Raw genomic sequence first — 19,669 nt, 5'->3', positions numbered from 1 at the left:
AAAGGAATTTTCCAGGCAGAGACATGGTCAGCACAGCCATAATATTGGTCCCGGTACACTGCAGACAATCATTGTACAACTCTCCAGCCCTTCATTGACATACTGCCTCTTGCTACAGCTAATATCATGCAGCAGGCAGAGGCATGATGGTAGTAAGTCAGCTGAGGGCCTTGGTCAGGTAAGACCTGGGGACAGGGGTAGAGGCTTCTCCCACCCAAATCTCTTTGAAGCCTCCGGACTCCAGACCCTAATCCGGAATTTACGAAACCCAGAGAGAACCAAACAAATTGGTTTTCTCTATCTGGAAAAACAACTCTGGAGCCCCTCACATATGTGAGACCCCTGTGTACTACAGTAGCAGGGGGCGACAGATCAGTTCAAGCGGTAGGTAGAAGCATAGTCGGTAAAACAAGCCAGGGTCAGTTCACGTGCAAGCAATCCAAGCAGCAGGCAGAAGCATAGTTGAAAAAACAGGCCAGGGTCAGTTCACAGGGAAGCAATCCAAACAGTAAGAAGAAGCGTAATCGGTAAAACAAGCCAGGGTCAGTTCACGTGAAAGCAGTCCAAACAGTAGGCAGAGGCATAGTGGAAAAACAGGCCAGGGTCAGTTTATGTGGAAGGCAGTGGCATGGTTATATGAGGAAAATTGGTCAGCACAGATGAAAACGGGGAAATGGGCTAGTAATTTATGGATGTATGGTAACGTGTGAAGCATTCTCCAATGCACAGGCCAGGTTGGGAGGGACAGTACCGATAATAGAAGCTGGTATCGTTACGAAATCCCCTTTTGCTGCATACACGGCATCTTTTTTGGCGTCTTCGGCCTGATTCAGACGGTGGAAGGTAGTCTGGGAAGTGGCGCTCACTAAGTCGGCTAACAGCCTCAGAGCGAAGGTTTTCTTGGGGGAGTCCTTGTGGGTAGATGAGGGTCGTGACAGTTTCTTCAATGAATTTTAGGAAGGAGATGGGGCTTTCAGTGGATTTGGTGTCGATTACATAAGCGTTATAAAAGGCCAATTGAAATAAATAAATTGCAACTTTCTTGTACCAGAATCAGGACTTCCTTGTTGCTAAGTAGGGCTGAATCATTTGGTCGTTAAAATCCAACCCCCCCCCCCCCCCCCCATGTAAAGATTGTAATCCTGCACACACGTTGGTTTTTGAATGGGGCCTCTTCTTCTTCGAACCTCAACTGTGGTGTCGTTATGAATGGTGGACATCATGTACACATTTCTGTTATCCTTCCATCTCGAGCCAGCACTTCGTTGTTTCTCAAGGCTGCTATTTCCCCCTTTCTCATTCTTTTATTTACTAAGGATTGTGGGAAGCCCTTCCTGTTCTTCCTGGTGGTTCCGCAGGCCAGGGTTCCTTCAAGGTACAGATGTTTGAAGAGGGGCAGGCTGGTATAAAAATTATCCAGGTATATGTGGTAACCTTTCCTCAGCAGTGGGTACGCCAAGTCCCATACAACCTTTCCATTTGTGCCCATGTAGGCCGGGCAGTCAAGGGGATCGAGCTAGGAATCTCTTCCTTCGTATATGCGGAACGCATACAGATATCCCGTAGCTCTGTCGCACAGTTTATAGAATTTGACCCCATATTTGGACCTTTTGCTTGGAATGTATTGCTTTATTCCTAGCCGGCATGTGAAGTGTAGCAGGGACTCATCTACACATATATTTTGATCAGGGACGTAAAGTTCTGCAAAACTTTGGGAAAGAAAATTTATGAGGGGGCGAATTTTATATAGCTTGTCAAAATTTGGATGATTTGGGGGGGGGCACTGGCTGTTGTCACTGAAATGAAGGAAGCGCATGATAATTTCATACCTGGACCTGGTCATTAGGGCAGAATATATGGGCATACTGTGTATGGGGTGGGGGGACCAATAGGCATGTCCTTCATTTTTTTTTTTGTAACCCCCATGTTTATCGTGAGGCCCAAAAACATTTTGAACTCCTCCAAGGTTAACTCTCTCCACTCAAACGGACGGGAATAGGAAGATTGGGGGTTGTTTACAATAAACTGCTGGGCATACAGATTCGTTTGGTCCACGATGTATTGCAGAAAATTGTTGGGCAAAAATAAATGGAGAAAATAAATTAATGAAAAATTCTCTGTATTGGCCTGCACACCTGGCTGTGCGGTAAAAGGGGGAATATTTGCTGATCCCGAGTTGGAGGGCAGCCATCTTGGGTTGGCAAGACCATCTGGGAGGTGGGTAGTGGCCCTGGCTCTTGGGGGATGTGACACTCCAGTGCTGGTAGAAGGGGGATTTGAAATTGGGAGTGATGCCGCAGCACTGGTGCTGGGCCTGGGCATTCGCTCCTGTGGTGTATCGCTGGTGGCAGTGCGGGTACTGGGCCTGGGCATAGGATCCTGGGGTGTACTGGTGGTGGCAGTGCTGGTACTGGGCATAGGATCCTGGGGTGTATCCCTTGTGGCTGCCTGGTTTCCAGAGCGCCGTGCCCTTTTGGGAGGGATCCACTCTTCCTCCGAGTCCATCTCCAATCCGCTACTATTAGCGACTTCAAATTCCGAATCGGATTCGGAATTGGATTCGGATACTGATGAGAGCTCCCCGGTGCTCTTATTAGTCATAGAGAGGATCTGAAACACCTCCTTGCTGCTGTACATCCTTTTTGACATGCTGGCTGTGATGGGCTGTGCGACGGGTGACGGTTGACTGCGGATGATCACTGATGGGTGGCAGGTGACTGATAGGTGGCAGGTGACGGTCACTGATGGGTTGACAGATGACGATCACTGATGGGGTGACATATGACGATGACTGATGGGGTGACAGATGACGATGACTGATGAGGTGACAGGTGACGATCACTGATGGGATGACAGGTGACGATGATTGATGGGATGACAGATGACGATCACTGATGGGGTGACAAGTGACGATGACTGATGGGGTGACCGGTGAAGGTGATTGATGGGGTGACAGGTGATGGGCGCTGGTCACCGATGGGTGACAGGTGCACTGCTGGCGATACTGATGGCAGTCTCTGGTGACAGGTGCACTTTATAGGTAGTTATTTTTGGGCACTAATGAGGTGACTGTTGGGTGACAGGTGCAATTGGGGGGGGTTGATGACTGTGTGGGGACACTTTTTTTTTGTGCTTTTACACTGACAAGACACAGATCAGTAACTCACTGTTTCTAGCTCTACTCTCCTCACACTGGAAACGGTGTGTGAGGGGAGAAGAGCTAATAACAGTGAGTTACTGCTCTGTGTTTACATTTGTGATGGGCTGTGAATGGGTTCACAGCCGATCACGTGGTAAACGGCCACTGTCATTGGCTGTTTACCACTGTCGGTGACTAGCTGTGTTTCTAGGCAACACAGCGCCACCGACATGACCACGCTGCGCGCTCCCGATCGCGCGGTCTTCTTCCGGGAGTTACTGTTATGATCAGCTATCACGCTAGCCGATCACGTGGGAAACACTGCGCTGCGCCCCCCCGAAGGTCAGGCAATCACGCTGGAGACCCCCAGCAGAGAGAGAGAGAGAGAGAGACCCCCATGCTCACTGTACCAAGATGCAGCAGAAGGCCCAGAACGTCTGCACGTGTCAGCAGCAAGCTCGATCCAAAAATAAATGAGCTGAGAAACCACCCAGGGTATATAGGGAGGGGCTCCACCCACAGAAAAATGCCTCCAGGAACTCCCATTCAGCCGGGTGTACCAAGATGGCTGCCGATCTCCTCAGCACATGAGGCTACAAGAAAATGGCAGCCCTGCGCGGCCTGCAGAGCAGCTGAGGACCCTCGTGGGGACCCCCCAGACTCAATGACAACGGGATCAATTGGCAGGTGGGCCCTGGAGGTACAGAGACCCCACCCCTCCGCACGATCGTTTTTCCATCGCTAGCGGCGCACCCCCCACCCCCGCATCCAGCCTGGAAGGCGGTCCCAGCCACTGGGAGTAGGCCCAAATAGCCCCTAGCGTGAGGGGGGGCAGGTAGAAGAGGGGGTGCATGACAGGACAGAGGGGAACCCGGGATTGTGAGGGTCCGGCTGTCCCAGGAAGGGGCCGGCGTCCACCCCAAAATCCACCAGGGAAGGAGGGGGGAACATTTACTCACCATACCAGCAACACAGACGGGTGCCATCTCCTGACAGGACCCCTCTCTGCCAAATTGGGGGGCTGTCGGCCAATTAGGACCGCTGCGACTTGGGCCTAGACCCGGTCGTGCGCAACCTTACGAGATGTTTAACTCACGGGGCCAGTCCCTGTCCAGTGGGACTATGAGGCGGCCAACACAGCGTGGAGCTAAGGTCTTTGCGCGCTCGTTGGCCGGCTGGGGTGACCACTGGATCTATACATCCAGCCCGTCGCCCAGATCCGGCATAGATGCTTGTAGATCTCACAGGAAAAAAAACGTAGCAAAGCGAACAAAAAAAAAAATTAATTAGAAAAAACTTTGCCAGGACCAGAGATCCCAGCAGGGAACTAGGTCCTTACTCCTGACTAGAAAGAATAAAACTGACATCCTATGCAGGAAGAGAGAGGGTGTACTACTCCTGTAGGGGGCAATATAACCCTACGGATATGCATCAGGAACTGAGTCCATCAATGAATGATAGAGAAATTATATTTTCTTCATTTTCCAAAAAATTAGGACAAAAAATGACAACTTAAAAAACTCAACATGCCTGTAACTAAGTACCTTGGACTGTTTACATTCCAAAAAGGGGTCATTTGGGTGATATCTGTACTGTACTGCCATTTTTGGGCCTCAAGAAATGAGATAGGCACATCAGGATTGATCAATTTTCAGATGTATACAATAGTTTGTGGAGTCTAACTTTCCCATAGTCTAAATATTATAAACTTATTTGGGTTATTTTCACAAAAAAAATGTAGAAAAATAAATTTTGGTCTAAATTTATGAGGAAAGATTTTATATATGCAAAATGTTATCACAGAAACAAAGATAAACTTATTTTTTTTTTTTGTTTCAAACATTTTTGGTATTTTTTAGTTTATTTAACAGGATATAAAAAAAAAAACCCAGTGGAGAATAAATTCCACTAAAAGAAGCTCTATTAGTTTGGGTGCAGTGTTGCATGACCATGCAATTGTCATTTAAATTGTGACAGCTCTGAAAGCTGAAAATTGGCATGGGCAGGAAGGGGGTAAAAGTACCCAGTATTGAAGTAGATAAAACAATACCTAGTGATCCTGCCATCAAAGTCCTTGTGTAGGCACTTCCTGTTATAGGAAAACAATGCCCTGTCCCTGTCTCTTAATGGTTCTCCTGGATTGTCACTTTGTCACACACTCTCCCAATGGTTCACCTAGGTTGTCATTCTGTCACATGCTCTCCCAAATGAGACTGTAAGCAGCCATGGCAAGCATGTCCCACTGTTGTCACCATGAGGGAAACTTCACTGAGAAATGGTATGCATTAGTGACTGGCGTTTACGCATGTAGACAGGAAGTAGCCGCAAAAAGAGCTGCAGCTACTTGCAACAAAGAATAAGGAAAGGTAACATCAGTATTGTGCACAAGGAGAATCTTCCTTCACTCATTTAAAAAAAAAAAGAAAAATGTTTATGACACATTGACACTCAGGGTTTACATGCACTTTAAGGCTCCATGCACACAGGGCGTCATAAAAACGAGCTCCAAAGCTGTTTCTTGACCCCAGGAAAAAGCAGCTGTAAAAACGTGCTTTTAGTAGCTTTTTCCATTTGAGTTATTGCACGTTTGGCCACATAGCTTTTAGCAGCATTTTTTCTGCCTCCATTCAAAATCAATGGTTCCCTATGGGAGCCTATTGATTTGAATGGAAGGCGCACCGCAAGTCAGATCAGGATGATCCGACTTGCGGTGCGACTTGCGATGTGAGAATCTTGAGGGGGAACTCCATGCCAAAATGGGGAAAAAAACGGCGTGGGGTTCCCCCCCAGGTTCCAAACCAGGCCCTTCGGGTCTGGTATGGAATTTGAGGGTAGTCCCACGCCGAAAAAAAGGCATGGGGTCCCCCCAAAAATCCATACCAGACCCTTATCCGAGCATGCAGCCTGGCAGCCCAGGAAAGGGGAGGGGACGAGAGAGCGCCCCACCCCCCCTGGACCATACCAGGCCACACGCCCTCAACATGGGGGGGTGTGGGTGCTTTGGGGCAGGGGGGCTCTGCACCCCCCACCACAAAGCACCTTGCCCCCACGTTGATGAGGACATCGGAATCTGGAAGCCCCCTTTAACAAGGGTGGCCCCCCCAGATCCCGGACCCCCTCCCTATGTGAATGGGTATGGGGTACATTGTACCCCTACCCATTCACCCCATAAAAGGCAGTGTATGTAAATAATGACAGGAGACGTTTTGAAAAGTTTATTAAAAATCTTCATCCGGTCTTCTCCGCTCCGGTCTTCTCCTCTCCGCTCTTCTCCCCTCCGCTCTTCTCCCCTTCGCTCTTCTGCTCTTTTGCCTCCTCTGGTCTTCTTCTTCCTCCGGTCCTCCTCCGACGCTGTCACCGGTGATTATGCCGGTCTACGGTCTCTGCAGCTTATTATATAGCCATTAGGGGCGTGGCCTCTCAGTGAGGCCCCGCCGTCTTATGTCACCGACGTTGTCGGGGTCCGGGATCTGGGGGGCCACCCTTGTTAAAGGGGGCTTCCAGATTCCGATGAGCCCCCTGCCCGCAGACCCCCACAACCACCGGCCAGGGTTGTGGGGATGAGGCCCTTGTCCTCATCAACATGGGGGCAAGGTGCTTTGAGGTGGGGGTGCAGAGCCCCCCCTGCCCAAAAGCACCCACACCCCCCCATGTTGAGTGCGTGTGGCCTGGTATGGTCCAGGGGGGTGGGGCCGCTCACTCGTCCCCTCCCCTTTCCTGGGCTGTATGCTCGGATAAGGGCCTGGTTTGGAACCTGGGGGGGAACCCCACGCCGTTTTTTTCCCCATTTTGGCGTGGAGTTCCCACTCAAGATTCTCACAGCGCAAGTCGCACCGCAAGTCGGATCATCCTGATCCGACTTGCGGTGCGCCTTCCATTCAAATCAACAGGCTCCCATAGGGAACCATTGATTTTGAATGGAAGAAAAAAAATGTATAACGTGGCTTAACGCACGTTAAGCAACGTTATTCAGCCTTTAGCAGCGTCAGACGTTTTTACAGCTTGACGCTGCAGCTCCAGAACGCACAGTTCCTGGGTTTTTTTTGGAGCTGTAAAATGCCTATACCACTTGGAGCTCCTAAAAGCTCTATGTGTGCATGAGGCCATAGAATAACATGGATGGGCGTTCTGCAGCTGCAAAAAAAAACGTCTGACGCTGCTAACAGCAGCTCCAAAAACGTCCAGTGTGCATGGGGCCTAAATGTACATAAAATAGGCACTAAAGTAACATGATTAAATGTAATATTACAAGCCTCAGGGATGGTCTTCCCTAACATATAGGCAAACAAACAATTTAGCAACATATGGCAATAACATTTTAACCTACCAACATTTTTTTTTGTGGCACAGTACGTGCAAGGTTTATATATAATATGCAAAGTATGTTGAAATATTATACAGGTTCTTCCAGATGGGCTAAACATGACTTTTACATGCTTCATGTTTCACTGAATTCCAAATTTAGCTAATCCACATTGTAATTTTTGTTTAAGCTGCCAAGCAATAAAGGTCTGGGGGAATAGTCTATTGTTCCACAAAAAAATGTAAGTTGATACTTACAAAGTAACATCTTCTTCACTGGCTAAATGCATCACAAACAGGGTGATATGGTAAGAACCCTTTGGAATCATAGCTTTGGAAAGTCTATTATCCTTCTGTAAAACTGAATCTTGAATAGTCTGGATGTCATCTTGAATCTAAACAAGCAGATAAAAAGTTAATGTAAATCACATTAAATATAGCATGTCCACATTTAAAGTAAATGTTGAAAAGTCATCTTTGGCACTGTTAGGCATTCTAATATAATTTACGACTGCAATAGCCACACTCTTCTGGGAAGGCTTTTCACAAGATTATGTAATGTGCCCATGGGAACTTGTCCTAACTGAGCCAAAGCCAAGGTTAGGTACTGATTTTGAAAGAAAAGACATCACAAATGGCATTCCAATTCAGGTCAAAGGTGCTCAATGGGGCTTAGGGCAAGACTCTGTGCAGACCACTCAGGTTCCTTCACACCGGACTTAAACCATGTTTTTATGGACCTACACGGGAAGGCATGAAGCTGGAACAGAAAAAGGCCTTTTCCAAACTAATGCCAAAAAGTTGGGAGCACACAATTGTCTACTGTGTGTTTTGAAAGGTAATGCAAAAATCAATTATTTTTTATGGAGTTGGTTAACATCTCCAAGTCTCCTGAAGCCAATTGTTGAAGCACATAAAAGTTCTGGAGCATTTTTTGTAGCCTAAATTGGGCAGATTAGCGTGTTTTTTTTTTTGGCGCGCGCTTTTATTGCTATAGAAATTGATAGAAAATCATGATTTGTGCATTTTTAAGCGCTTCTGTGCATGTTTTTGCACACTTTTCGCACACATTTTTGACAGATTTTCTGCTCAAAATGTAAAAATAATACATGAATAAATAATCAAATAAATACACAAATAACTAAAGATCATAAAAAAAATTTAGTAAATAAAATAAGTTAATAATATAAAAAAATAATGTAAAAGGACTGGTGCGCTGCTATGGCTAACTATTGAAGTGCACCCTGAGGAAGTCATGTGACCAGTGACGCAACGCGTATGAGGAGTCAGTGACGTCAGACTCATCTGTTACACTACGATCCAAGTCGGGAAGCTGGGGAACTGAAGCCTCTAACGGCATACAGAAGATTGGATAAGAAAGACTGGGCATTTTTATATCTATTGAAATGTGAGTGTTCTGGATTAAACTTTCTATTCAATAAATGTTTTTTTTTTTAAAATCTACTACACTTTGAAATCATTCTGTTTATATAACTGTGGAGCTGTTCCACTCTGATCAAAGGAGGATTAAAGGGAAGCCTGTCAGGTCACCTGTGGCCAGGTGACAACGGCACCCTGTTGGAGACAGGGGTGCACCACAAGGTAGTGAACCCAAAAGCTGACTGCTGCGGATGGACAGGAAACGTGAGCCCAAGATTCCCCAAGGCGCAGAGTCTAAGGCCCAGCAGGTGTTCACCAGAGCCTCTAATGGTGAGGATGGCCTTAGCTGCAGCTGGACCCAGGTCGCGGCCCTTGGAGTCCCCCCGGTCACGCTCCGTAGGAAGAGAGGGGAAGCAGCCACTCAGGACACGAGGGATAGTGATGGGTCAGCCGAGGTCAGGGTAAACAGGCAGATGAGGGTAACCAAGAAATAGGCCAAAGGTCAGGGTCACGGGCAAACAGGAGTAGTCAGAGACAAGCCAAAATCGGTACACAGCAAGGTAGACGTAGCACATGGCAGACAGGAACACAAGCTAACAAACAAAGTTGAACCGCAAAGCAGACCTGCAGTGCACTATTTAATATAGACGTCCTGGAATGACCTGGGGTGGAGCCATACAGGGAGGAGAGATGATAAAAGGCAGGCCTCTAATGGAGACATGGAGGAGAAGGTAAGCTGCCAGACACTATTGCATGTTAATGACAAAGCCTGAGGACTCCCACAGGTGGATCGTTACAATATACACTGCAAGAAAGGAGAGAGCGGCGCCAGCTTAGTATAGTACAAGTTTATTTAACACTGTTAAAATTGGTGACTCACTGTCCGAGGTTGGGTGAGACCGGTACACAAAGACTGTTAGGGTCATCCATCTTCCTCTTCCAGGATAGTGGTCATAGGAGAAGGTGGTGAGGTTCCAGAGGTATCGCCGAGCCGCTGTGGGGCTGCTAGTTGTCACTGGCCGCGGCGGAGCATGCACAACAGGGCTCCGGCTGCCGACTTCTGATCCCTGATGACATCACTTCCTGGCAGGAGAAAAATAGGGGTTGCACGCGTTCAGAGCATCCGTGCTCCTTCGTCAGGCGATGGGATCGCATCGCCTGACGAAGGAGCACGGATGCTCTGAACGCGTGCAACCCCTATTTTTCTCCTGCCAGGAAGTGATGTCATCAGGGATCAGAAGTCGGCAGCCGGAGCCCTGTTGTGCATGCTCCGCCGCGGCCAGTGACAACTAGCAGCCCCACAGCGGCTCGGCGATACCTCTGGAACCTCACCACCTTCTCCTATGACCACTATCCTGGAAGAGGAAGATGGATGACCCTAACAGTCTTTGTGTACCGGTCTCACCCAACCTCGGACAGTGAGTCACCAATTTTAACAGTGTTAAATAAACTTGTACTATACTAAGCTGGCGCCGCTCTCTCCTTTCTTGCATCTCTCAGGGCTTCTCCACGCTTCAGCCGGCTGCCGCGGACTATAGCTTCCCTACAGTACCAAACTTTGTTCCCCCCCACGCAGCCCCATAACCCCCCCCCCTCCCATCCACCCACATTCCTTGTACCACCTTGGGATATTAGAAGAGCGCCATGACACCCCCCACTTTCAATATACACTGCACAATACCTTTGTGCTGCAGGTGAGCGTGTATTGCACTCAAAAGTGGATAGTAGGTGGATGAATTTTGCACATTAAGCACAGATACTTCTAATGAAGAAGCACTGCATGTTTTGAGAGACTCACAAATTAACATTTTCTGTATTGGAAGAACTTTGTATAAATGAGTCCACTGTTTTTTCACATTGATCTGGATATTTTTGGCATATGGTGCACATTAGGTACTTTTTGTGTGGTTTATAAATGCATCACATTGCAATTTAGATTTTTAAGGTTATGAATTGGTTTATTGAATGTTTTACTATTTTGGATGTTTAAACAGTACACAAGGTTTACACTGAATAGCACACCACTTTCACATTAATATTTCATGTAATAATAACTACATAATAATTACCCCTGTTAAAAAAATATATTCAATAAATTATATTATTATTATTATTATTATTAATAATAATAATAATAATATATTATTATTATTATTATTATTAATAATCTTTTTTTTGTGTTAGGGTGTTCATTTTTATTATTATTTTTAAGGGTGAGGGGTTAAGATTAGGGGTTCAATATTTATTTATTATTACACAATATTCATTTGCTGTATTTATTTATGAATATTTTTATTTGTGTATTTATTTAGCATTTCTTAATCATTTATTATTATTTGTAGTTGTAGTAGTATTAACATCCTAACAAAAAAAAAACAGAAGAAGACAATAAATAAAATAATAATTCCTAACCCAAACCCTAACCTCTAATCAAAACTCTAAACCCAACCCCTAATCCTAACCTTAACGCTAACCCCTTACAAAAAAAATAAAAAATAACACGCTCCGGTGTGAATGCAGCCTAACAGTACCCTTCCTATATAATTATCTGAATGCAATCATTTGGAAGTGTGTTCACTTACTTGTGGCCATATAGTATAGCTAAAACGTTTTGGGTAGAGTGGAGGTGGTTCAAAACTTTGTCAGATTTTTAGCATTGTTTCTGTAGCTACTGGGAAAATACTGTATTCCTTTATTTCATGTATGGTCAAATGACAGGAAATAAATAACATAAAATTTATCTAAAATAAGAGGGGAAGTCATGAAAACTTCTATCAGGGTTCTATTGCTGTTAACCACAAGACCATTACTCCAGGGGAAAATACCCCCAGTGGAGTCACAAATAAAATCCTGATAGGCCACAACCCTTCCCCACAAAACAAAATGGTTTTGGCTAGAGTTAAGCTTGAATGATTATTAAGGATCCTACCACTTTCGGACCGCGCACCGTGTATTTACGGCGCTACTTTGGAGGTTAAATACCAGAGTTTTGGCAGCAGATAGCGGCCATAATCCCTGTATTTTCATACACGGCAGGCGGTCCGCTTTAACAGATTAACGGATTTGCCACAGGATCACTTTTATGGGCAGCGGGAGAGGTGCCCTACCTCCGCTTCCTGGTCATTTTCCCTGCTTACCGGAGCCGTTGGTAGCAAGGAAAACTATCCAATCTGCTCTCCTGATGGGCAGGAAGTCGAGTGAGGGCAAGATGGCCCCAACTTGACTATGTGCCCTTGGAAGACAAGAGCAATGTCAAACCTCACTTCTGCCCAACGGCCTTAAAGGGCAAATTATTTTTTTTTTCTTTTAATAGCACTGACATTTTTTTTTACTACTTTTTATGTGTAAATGTGAGATCTGAGGTCTTTTTGACCCCAGATCTCACATTAAACCTGTCCTGCTTATTTCTATTACAAGAGATGTTTACATTTCTTGTAATAGGAATAAAAGTGATCAACATTTTTTTTTAAAGGGACAGTGTAAATAAAAAAAAGAAAAAGTAAAATAAAGAAGAAAAAAAAATTTAAAGCGCCCCATCCCTCCGAACTTGCGCTGTCATGGACACATGCTGGGTCTTAGACTCCGCGCTCTGGGGAATCTTGGGCTCACGTTCCGGTCCATCCGCAGCAGTCTGCTATCGGGTTCACTACCTTACCCTGCACCCCTGCCTCCAACAGGGTGCAGTTGTCACCTGGCTACAGGTGACCTGACACGCACGCAGAAGCGAACGCATATGCAAATCGCTCCCGCATATGTAAACGGTGTTCAAACCTCACATATGAGGTATCGCCACAATCGTTTGAGAAATAGGCCAAAGGTCAGGGTCACGGGCAAACAGGAGTAGTCAGAGACGAGCCAAAATCGGTACACAGCAAGGTAGACGTAGCACATGGCAGACAGGAACACAAGCTAACAAACAAAGTTGAACCGCAAAGCAGACCTGCAGTGCACTATTTAATATAGACGTCCTGGAATGACCTGGGGTGGAGCCATACAGGGAGGAGAGATGATAAAAGGCAGCCAGAAAGAGAGGCAGGCCTCTAATGGAGACATGGAGGAGAAGGTAAGCTTCCCTCCCTACCTGGCTACAGGTGACCTGACACGCGCGCAGAAGCGAACACATATGCAAATCGCTCCCACATATGTAAACGGTGTTCAAACCTCACATATGAGGTATCGCCGCAATCGTTTGAGCGAGAGTAATAATTCTATCACTAGACCTCCTCTGTAACTCTAAACTGGTAACCTGTAGAAACGTTTAAAGTGCCGCCAATGGAGATTTTTAAGTACCAAAGTTTGTCGCCATTCCACCAGTGTGCGCAATTTTGAAGCATGACATGTTAGGTGTCATTTTACTTGGCATAACATTATCTTTCACATTATCGAAAAAAATTGGGCTAACTTTACTGTTTTCTTATTTTTTAATTTAAAAAAGTGTATTTTTTCCAAAAAAAGTGTATTTTTTCCAAAAAAAATTGCGTTTGTGAGACTGCTGCGCAAATACCATGTGACATAAAGTATTGCAACAATCTCCATTTTATTCTCTAGGGTCTCTGTTAAAAAAAAATATATATATATAGATAGATAGATAGATAGATAGATAGATAGATAGATAGATAGATAGATAGATAGATAGATAGATAGATAGATAGATAGATAGATAAATAGATATATATATATATATATATATATATATATATATATATATATATAATGTTTTGGGTTTCTAAATAGGCCTGGTCCTTAAGTGGGTAATTCTGCAGTCTGCTATGATATTTGAAAACCTCCTTAAAGTCATGGCAACATAAATCTGGATGTGTTAAGAATACAGTTTGCCTACAAAATTACCCAGAGAAATCTTAGCTCTGACATTAGATTTATTATGGAAAGCCTTTAATATTTGCTGATAAATTGACCACACAGGTACTGGGGATGCAGTGTTTCTGTGATCACAACACTAGTACTGATGGCGGGCAGACCCTCCTAAGTAGTTTTCAGTCACTTACATTCACAATTTAGACTGAAAGCTCTCAAAAGCAGGGCCCTCCTAACCCTCCTGTATTAAATTGTATTGTGACTGGACTGTCTCTTGTCTTTTATAAAGCACTGCTCAAACTGTTAGCAATCCTGTATAAAAATAAGAATTTGCAGACACGGTAAGAACCAACACTATTACCTTAGAATTTATAATAGGCAGGGACACAAAATAATTAGCCCTCTTTTGCGGTTTACTTTTATCGTCGTCTTCACTTTCTAACTTGTGTCTTTTCCTCTTCTTCTTCACCTTCTTCTCTGCTGCTCTTGTAACTGAAAGAAATTATTTTAATGAAACACAGAAACGTGAAAGACTGACAGCAGAAAGTTTTTCCAACATTCTTGTCGACTGTACAGTGGGGAAAATAATTATTTGATCCCATGCAGATTTTGTAAGTTTGCCCACTTAAAGAGAAATGAGGGATCGAAAATTCTTATCATAGGTTTATTTTAAATTATAAAGACAGAATATTAACCAAAAATCCCCCCAAAAAATATGATACAAATGTTATAAATTGAGTTGCAGTTCAGTAAGTAAAATATTTTTGGACCCCCCCAAGCAAAACATGACTTAGTACTTGGTGGAGAAATCCTTGTTGGCAAGCACGGAGGTAAGACATTTCTTGTAGTTGGCTACCAGGTTTGCACACACCCCAGGAGGGATTTTGGTCCACTCTTCTTTACCATTTTTTTTTTTTTAACAGTTGTGTTTATTAAACGTATTCAGCAGCATGAACAAGTAAAAGGTACACATAAAACAAGCAGTCAATAAACAACAAAATAAACACCATAGATAAATGGTCATTGGAGTCATACAAACATTAACTAAAAACAGTTCCGTGATTGGTCTAAGAAACAGCCTAGGGAAATGTGGCAACCAAGAATCTGACATCACCATGGAATGGGCCATAGCTAAAAGAAGAGGGACATACAGAATGGAGGGTTATGGTAAGAGGGAAAGGAAGAAAGGGGAGAAAGAGAGGGGGGAAAGGGGGGGGGAAGAGAGGGAAAGGAGGATGAAGAGAGGCAGGGGAAAGATGGTTGAAAAGGAGTAGTGCGGGTAGATAGGGTACCATAAACAAGATACAATAGGTAACCCTCAGTTATATACCATGAGAATTTAAAACCTAAACAGTAATGCCCGATGCCTCTATTCAGTCAGCCCAAATTTTGTTGAATTTAGCAAGACAGTTTTGGCTTATGTACGTAGCTTATATAGGTGAGCCCCGTTAACTCCCTCCTTCCAGCTAGACACTGTGAGCAGAGTAGGCAGCTTCCATTTCAGCAGGATTTCCCTTCTAGCATAATAGGCTGAAAAGAAAAGAAATAGTTTGACATGTTTAGAGGCCTCCACAAAATCAGGGAGTCCTAGCAGCAGCAACAAGGGGTCCATAGTGACAGAAAGTTACGAACTGTGTTAATAGTATCCAATACCCCTGCCCAGAAATTATACAACCTGGAGCAAGACCAAAACATGTGAGCAAATGTGCCCTCAGCCATATTACGAGTGCACTTTTCTTTACAGATCGTCTCTAAATCCTTGAGGTTTCTTGGCTGTTGCTTGGCAACTCGAAATTTCAGCTCCCTCCATAAATTTTCTATAGGATTAAGGTCTGGAGACTGTCTAGGCCACTCCATGATCTTAATATGCTTCTTTTTGAGCCACTCCTTTGTTGCCTTGGCAGTATGTTTTGAGTGATTATCATGCTGGAAGACCCATCCATGACCCAGCTTCAGTGTTCTGGCTGAGGGAAGAAGGTTCTCATCCAAGATTTTACAATACATGGCCCCATCCAGTGGCCCTCAATGTGGCAAAGTCGATCTGTACCTTTAGCAGAGAAACAGCCCCAAAGAATAATGTTTCCAGCTCCGTGCTTGACTGTAGAGATGGTGTTCTTAGGGTCATATTCAACATTTTTCTTCCTCCTAACACGTTGAGTCAAGTTAATGCCAAAGAGCTCATTTTGGTCTCATCTGACCACATCACTTTGTCCAAATCCTTCTCTGAATCATTTAGCTGTTCACTAGAAAACTTTCAATGGGACTGTACATGTGCCTTTTTGAGGAAAGGGACCCTGTGGGTGCTACAGGATTTCAATCCATGGAGACGAATTGTGTTACCAATGTTTGGTGACTGTGGTCTCAACTCCCGTGTAGTTCTGGGCTGATTCCTCACTTTTCTAATGATCATTCTTACCCCATGAGGTGAAATCTTGCATGGAGCTCCAGACCGAGGGCGATTGTTGGTTATTTTCTATTTCTTCCATTTGTGAAAAATCGCCCCAACAAATGTCTCCTTCTCACCAAGTTCATTGCTTATGGTCTTGTAGTCCATTCCAGTGTGGGGCAGGTCTACAATTTTTCGTCTCTAAAGTTCTTTGAAAGGCTCTTTGGTCTTCCCATGATAGTGGATTTAAATGGAAGAAAAATATTCTGTGGACAGGTGTCTTTTATACATATAACAAGTTGTTGTTAGGAGCACCTTCTTAAATGGACAGGACTAATCTGTCTACCACATGAGCACATACTGTAGTCAGTCTGTGGAAGCGAGAATTCTTGTTGGTTGATAGGGGATTAAACACTTATTTTACTTACTGAACTGCAACTCAATTTATCACATTTGTATCATGTGTTTTTTCTGGATTTTTGGTTGATATTTTGTCTCTATCATTTAAAATACAACTATGATAACAATTATAGACCATTCATTTCTTTGTAAGTGGGCAAACTTCCACAATCTGCAGAGGATCAAACAATTATTTTCCCCAATGTATATGATCTATGTTCATCAAATGCATGTATAAATAGGCTTCATTTCAACTGTCAAACTCTTTACTCTATTGGTAAAGTTGAGCTCAGCTGTGTATTGAAAAGACTGGCCTAATAATCGTTAATCACAAATTAAATGTATTTAAAGATTTCAGTCATGTCCCCCCTTCTTTACTAAAGCCTCAGTCTGTCCTATATATTTAGTCCTCAAATCTTGCTCAAATCTTTGTTGCTAGTCTCTAGGCTTCTTCTATCCTACTTTTGTATATATTATCTTGCTTTTTGTAACGGAGGCCTCCAGAACTGGACACATTATTCTAAATGAGGTATAACTAAAGTTCTAGTGAGGGAGGGAAAAAAGTATTTGATCCCCTACTGATTTTGTACATTTGCCCACCGACAAAAAAATGATCAGTCTATAATTTTAATGGTAGGTTTATTTTAACAGTGAGAGAGAATAACAATAAAAATATCTAGAAAAATTTGAAAAAGTTAAAAAAAAGTTTAAAAAATTAATTTGCATTTTAATGAGTGAAATTGGTATTTGACCCCTTCGCAAAACATGACTTAGTACTGAGGTCAGACGTTTCTTGTAGTTGGCCACCAGGTTTGCACACATCTCAGGAGAGATTTTGTCCAACTCCTCTTTGCAGATCGTCTCCAAGCCATTAAGGATTCTAGGCTGACTTTTGGTAACTCAAACCTTCAGCTCCCTCCACATATTTTCTATGGGATTAAGTTCGGGAGACCGGCTAGGCCACTCCAGGACCTTAATCTGCTTCTTCTTGAGCCACTCCTTTGTTGCCTTGGCCGTTTGTTTTGGGTAATTGTCATGCTGGAATACCCATTCACGACTCATTTTCAATGCCCTGGCTGAGGGAAGGAGGTTCTCACAGAAAATGTGATGGTACATGGCCCCATCCATCGTCACTTTTATGCAGTGAAGTTCTCCTGTCCCCATAGCAGAAACACACCCCCAAAGCATAATGTTTCCACCTTCATGTTTGACAATAGGGATGGTATTCTTGGGGTCATAGGCAGCATTCTTCCTCCAAACACAGTGAGTTGAGTTGATGACAAGGAGCTCGATTTTGGTCTCATCTTTCACCCAGTTCTCCTCTGAATCATTTAGACGTTCATAAGCAAACTTCAGACTGGCAAGAACATGTGCTTTCTTGAGCAAGGGGACCTTGGGGAAGCGGACGTAGTTAGTTTCCAATTGTTTTCTTGGTGACTATGGTCCCAGCTGCCTTGAAATCATTGACAATATTCTCCTGTGTAGTTCTGGGCTGATTCCTCACCATTATCATTATTTTATGTTTCTTTAATTTGCGAATAATCGCACCTGTTGTCATCCTCTCACTAAGCTGCTTGGTGATGGTCTTATAGCCCATTCCAGCCTTATGTAGGTCTACAATCTTGTCCCTGACATCCTTAAACAGATCTTTGGTCTTGGCCATGGTGGAGAGATTGAAATCTGATTGATAGATTGCTTCTGTGGACATGTGTCTTTTATACAGGTAACAAGCGGAGATTAGGAGCACTCCCCTTAAGAGAGTGTTCCTAATCTCAGCTCATTACCTGTACAGAAGATACTTGGGAGCCAGAAATCTTTCTGATTGATAGGGGATCAAATACTTATTTCACTCATTAAAATGCAAATCGATTTATAACTTTTTTTAAAATGCAGTTTTCTTGGATATTTTTGTTGTTATTCTGTCTTTCACTGTTACATTAACCTACCATTAAAATTATAAACTGATCATTTCTTTGTCAGTGGGCAAACATACAAAATCAGCAGGCGATCAAATACTTTTTTTTCCCCCTCACTGTATATAGTGGGACCAAGATCTCCTTTCGCATTCCTCCTTCTGGTGCTCTCTCAACCATCCTCTCAGTAGTTCTATTCGCTTTCTCTGCTGCACATCTACAATGTTTGCTCAATTTACAATTATCATAAATGAACACTCCCAACTGCATTACATACAGTATGACATCATATCTATTTACATCCTTAACCACTTCCATACCGAGTCATGTAATATGACGTCGGCAAAGTGGTTGCAAGGTTCTAGCAGCCAGTGCGCGCCCCCGGCGGCGCACCCCCGGCGGCGCGCAGCGGCGCGATCAGGGATGAGGCTCGTCGTTCGGACATAGCCCATCCCTGATCAAGGTAAACAGCCAATAGAAATTGGCTGTTTACCACTTGATCGGCTGTGTCAATCACAGCTGATCACATGAGCGGCTCCAGCACGAGCCGCTCGTTCTCTCTGCAATGCGCGCCCCCGGGGGCGCGCAGAGCAGCGATCGGGGACGAGGCTCGTCCCTCGGACCGAGTCGATCCCCGATCTAGGTAAAGAGCCAATGAAATAGGCTCTTTACCACGTGACCAGCTGTGTCCAATCACAGCCGGTCACAAATGTCAACAGAGAACACGGTAACTAGCTGTCACCGTGTTCTCCTCCTCACACACTGATCCTGTGTGAGGAGGAGATTGTGGTAACAGCTAGTTACCGATTACAGTGCACGCTAAACACACTGATTGCCCCCCCCAATAAAGAGCACCTGTCACTAGCCCATCAAAGTACCCGAGTACCTGTCACCAGCCCATCAGGTACTCAGATGACAGGTACTCGGGTACTCTGATGGGCTGGTGACAGGTATTCGGGTACTCTGATGACAGGTACTCGGGTACTCTGATGACGGGTACTCGGGTACTCTGATAACAGGTACTCGGGTACTCTGATGACAGGTACTCGGGTACTCTGATGACAGGTACTCGGGTACTCTGATGACAGGTACTCGGGTACTCTGATGACAGGTACTCGGGTACTCTGATGACGGGTACTCGGGTACTCTGATGACGGGTACTCGGGTACTCTGATGACAGGTACTCGGGTACTCTGATGACAGGTACTCGGGTACTCTGATGACAGGTACTCGGGTACTCTGATGACAGGTACTCGGGTACTCTGATGACAGGTACTCGGGTACTCTGATGACGGGTACGCAGGTACTCTGATGACGGGTACTCGGGTACTCTGA

General features: G+C 44.5%; 1 protein-coding gene across 1 annotated transcript in view; it reads right to left on the bottom strand.

Annotated features, from left to right (window-relative positions):
• The window catches only part of AKAP7 (A-kinase anchoring protein 7), a 325,673-nt gene that overhangs the window by 284,092 nt on the left and 21,912 nt on the right, over positions 1 to 19,669 (bottom strand). Inside the window, exons 3-4 of the mRNA XM_082249096.1 lie at positions 13,998 to 14,128; positions 7,700 to 7,836 (exon numbers count right to left, since the gene is read on the bottom strand). Of these exons, the coding sequence (XP_082105222.1) occupies positions 7,700 to 7,836; positions 13,998 to 14,128 (268 nt within the window). The remainder of the gene's footprint in view (positions 1 to 7,699; positions 7,837 to 13,997; positions 14,129 to 19,669) is intronic.

Source organism: Pelophylax lessonae (genome assembly GCF_965119305.1).
Source record: "Pelophylax lessonae genome assembly, chromosome: 3".
Classification (NCBI taxonomy): Eukaryota; Metazoa; Chordata; class Amphibia; order Anura; family Ranidae; genus Pelophylax; species Pelophylax lessonae.
This window is presented reverse-complemented; position numbering and strand designations above follow the sequence as displayed.